This window comes from Megalobrama amblycephala, linkage group LG2, assembly GCF_018812025.1.
Source record: "Megalobrama amblycephala isolate DHTTF-2021 linkage group LG2, ASM1881202v1, whole genome shotgun sequence".
Taxonomy (NCBI): domain Eukaryota; kingdom Metazoa; phylum Chordata; class Actinopteri; order Cypriniformes; family Xenocyprididae; genus Megalobrama; species Megalobrama amblycephala.
This window is the reverse complement of record NC_063045.1, coordinates 5015798-5020014: the sequence shown is the minus strand read 5'-3', so window position 1 is coordinate 5020014 and position 4217 is coordinate 5015798. Positions and strand designations below refer to the sequence as shown.

At 39.7% G+C, this 4217-nt stretch overlaps 1 protein-coding gene across 1 annotated transcript; it reads left to right on the top strand.

Annotated features, from left to right (window-relative positions):
• Window positions 1-69: 69 nt before the first annotated feature.
• Window positions 70-866, top strand: LOC125263256 (gastrula zinc finger protein XlCGF49.1-like; the record flags this gene model as incomplete). The annotated part of the gene is made up of 1 exon (XM_048182250.1): window positions 70-866. A coding segment is annotated over exon 1 (582 nt), but the record flags the coding sequence as incomplete, so codon positions are not given.
• Window positions 867-4217: the final 3351 nt, after the last annotated feature.

Here is a 4217-nt window from a genome sequence, read left to right as displayed (position 1 = left end):
AAAAGCTGAGATCAAACACCCTACAATAAAACAATAAAACACCCCCTGGGGAGAAAGAGAAAGAGCTCAGGACACGCCTTGACCAAACTTTTCTCCTCGTTTATCTGTGCAAAATAAAATGTTATACTTGATTCATTCTGGACTCTGCATCAAAATGATCTGAATATTTGAAAGCAGTTGTCTATCACAGCAAGTCTCAATTTTATGACCTTTCACTTCATATTTCTCTTTCGATTATTTTGATGTTCTGAAAATTATTTTTTTTCTCTCTCATTTCAGACCTGATGGAAGAAAGCAATGAGAGTGAAGAACTAAAGACATTTCTAAAGAAAAGAGCCAAGAAATCTTTCACCTGCACTCAGTGTGGAAAGAGTTTCTCAACCAAACAACATCTTGAGTATCACATGAGAGTTCATACAGGAGAGAAGCCGTTCACATGTGATCAGTGTGGGAAGAGCTACAGTCAATCATCACACCTTAAAGAACACACGAGGATCCACACCGGAGAGAAGCCGTTCACATGTGATCAATGTGGGAAGAGTTTCTCAACCAAACAACATCTTAAGGATCACATGAGAGTTCATACAGGAGAGAAGCCGTTCACATGTGATCAGTGTGGGAAGAGCTACAGTCAATCATCACACCTTAAAGGACACATGACGATCCACACCGGAGTGAGACTGTTCACGTGTGATCAATGTGACAAAACATTTCGTGTGAAATCAACCTTAAAGAGACACCTGAGAGTTCATACAAAGGAGAAGCCACATTCATGTTCTGTGTGTGGAAAGAGTTTTTCACTGCTGCAATATTTACATAAACATGAGAAAACACACACTGGTGTGAGAGAGTACATGTGCTTTGAGTGTGAGAAGACTTTTACTACAGCAAACCATTTAAAACGTCATGAGAGGATCCACACTGGAGAAAAACCATAAAAGTGTTCACACTGTGACAAGAGATTCAGTCAGTCATCATCTCTGAAAACACATGAGAGGATCCACAGCAGAAAGAAGCTGCACATGTGTGATCAGTGTGGAAAGAGTTTCTCTATTAAAAACCACCTGAAGATACACATGAAGATCCATGCAGTGAAGGGCCACTTCTCCACAGTCTGAAATCATAAGTAGTTCACTTTGTGCTGAGCAATCATGCCTCTTCTGTGAAAGGTAGACAAATCTCTCCTCTCTACCTATAGTTGGCGCTGTTGCTCTGTGGCTGCTGTTGAATTATCCAGGTTGTGGATGAGGAGAGACCTTGAAATGTCTCATTCATTCAATCATTCATTCATTCATAGATAGCCGTTTCTCAATATGTGCTCTTGTCTGTACTTGTGTGAAACGTCATCAGTCTCTGCCCAAGTACTGTTCCAATTCAAAATTCACATCTAGCCAAGAACAGTTCAAATCCTTGGATGTGTTCTTGATCCGCCCCTTTTATCGAGGATGCATCGAGAGGTGACTTGTGCGGACTTGAGACAGCCAGGTATCCCAGACTGCATCGCGCACTAACTAACAAGCGTCAGTAGTAAAGCAGAAAACCTGTGTAATTTAAACATATTACTGTTATTATGCCATGATATGTAGAATTAAAAGTGTTCAGGCATGTAGGAATGTACTGGTTTAAAGCTCAAATTTGTGGTTTATTGATAAAAAGAAGCACCTATTTGGAGTTGTGAGATCCAGGCAATCACCGGGCGCTCAGCGCTCATGTACCCCACCGAGAACAGCCTAACCTCAGCTAATCCTTCTGACGTTTGGCTCTGACGCTGGTTGGTTTGGTTGATGCTGGCCCTGATGTCTCTGTAGTGGTTAAAGATAATATAATTCATCTTTTGTAAATCTAATGGGTGATCTTTGGTCTCATAAATCTATAATTTGTTAAACTAAAAGTTTAATCTCATAACTTTATATAGTTAGGCATTATAGTTTACTGTTGTAGCCTACTAGAGCGCTGGTTTTGTATGTTTGACTGAATTGTTTGGTTTATTTTTTATAGTAGCTTCTTATACCTTTTGCTTATACTTTTATAATGAGTATTTGGATATTGTTGGCCATTAAAACTGAAATTTAACAAAAAGAGTCAGGGGTGTGTATTATATTTGCAGACTATATGCATACAGCCACATATGTTTAATATTTTTAAAATGGAAATGAAAAGAGGAAGAACTGCTTTATAGTTCGTTTGGTAATAACTATCCATGCAGTGAAGACTGTAACACTCTGCCTAAATAAGGCAGGCTACGCAAATAAAGTTTGTTCTTTTCCCTCCTAAAACTGTTTGAATGAGTGCAGATACAACAAATAACCACAAAACACAGAATAAATGCCAACCCAGAGTGTATTATACAAGATGAAACAGAAAAGCAATATATAAAAATGTATACAGTGGTGTGAAAGTGTTTGCCCCCTTCCTGATTTTTTTTTATTTTTTTGCATGTTTGTCACACTTTAATGTTTAAGATCATCAAACTAATTTAAATATGAATCAAAGATAACACAAGTAAGCACAACATGTAGTTTTTATTATGAAGGGAAAACAAAATCCAAACCCACATGGCCCTGTGTGAAAAAGTGCATGCCCCCGCTGTTAAAACATAACTTAACTGTGGTTTATCACACATGAGTTCAGTTTCTCTAGCCACATCCAGGCCTGATTCCTGACAAAAGTGAAGTAGACCAAAAATCCTCAAAAGCTACACATCATGTTGCGATCCAAAGAAATTCAGGAACAAATGTGAAAGAAAGTAATTGAGATCTATCAGTCAAAGGTTATAAAGCCATTTCTAAAGCGTTGGGACTCCAGCGAACCACAGTGAGAGCCATTATCCACAAATGGTGAAAACATGGAACAGTGGTGAACCTTCCCAGGAGTGGCCGGCCGACCAAGATTAGCCCAAGAGCACAGCGACGACTCATCCAAGAGGTCACAAATCACCCCACAACAACATTCAAAGAACTGCAGACCTCACTTGCCTCAGTTAAGGTCAGTGTTCATGACTCCACCATGAGAAAGGTACTGGGCAAAAATGGCCTGCATGGCAGAGTTACAAGACAAAACCGCTGCTGAGCAAAAAGAACATAAAGGCTCGTCTCAGTTTTGCCAGAAAAACTTCTTGATGATCCCCAAGACTTTTGGGAAAATACTAACGAGACAAAAGTTGAACTTTTTGGAAGGCGTGTGTCCCATTACGTCTGGCATAAAAGTAACACAGCATATCAGAAAAAGAACATCATACCAACAGTAAAATATGGTGGTGGTAGTGTGATGGTCTGGGGCTGTTTTGCTGCTTAAGGACCTGGAAGACTTGCTGTGATAAAAGGAACCATGAATTCTGCTGTCTACCAAAAAATCCTGAAGGACAATGTCCAGCCATCTGTTTGTGACCTCAAGCTGAAGCGAACTTGGGTTCTGCGGCAGGACAATGATCCAAAACACACCAGCAAGTCCACCTCTGAATGGCTGGAAAAAAAACAAAATGAAGACTTTGGAGTGGCCTAGTCAAAGTCCTGACCTCAGTCCTATTGAGATGCTGTGGCATGACCTTAAAAAGGCAGTTCATGCTCGAAAACCCTCCAATGTGGCTGAATTACAACAGTTCTGCAAAGATGAGTGGGCTAAAAATCCTCCACAGCGCTGTAACAGACTCATTGCAAGTTATCACAAACGCTTGATTGCAGTTGTTGCTGCTAAGGGTGGCCCAACCAGTTATTAGGTTTAGGGGTCAAGCACTTTTTCACACAGGGCCATGAGGGTTTGGATTTTGCTTTCCCTTCATAATAAAAACCTTCATTTAAATACTGCATGTTGTGTTTGTGTTATCTTTGATTAATACTTATATTTGTTTGATGATCTAAAACATTAAATTAAAAAAAAAAAATTAAAAAATCAGGAAGGGGGCAAGTACGTTTTTCACACCACTGTATGTGTGTGTGCAAGATTGTCCTTTTAAGTCGTTTTGAGTTTGGGAGCATGTTGAGGAACAGCACTGTCCTGTGACGAAGTCCAAGGCAAAATAATTCCACCAGATTGGATATTTCCACAAGGATAAAAAAACAGTTACAGACAAAAACAGGGAGTGAGAATGGCGCAATCGCGTTTAATTATCCAAAGAGAGTATTTTGAGTGTTGCTCCAGAACGCCGGTAAATCCCCTTCTTTTATGGGAAATGATTACATGATTACATTATAGGGATTCCCTGATGCGTTGTGGCGGAA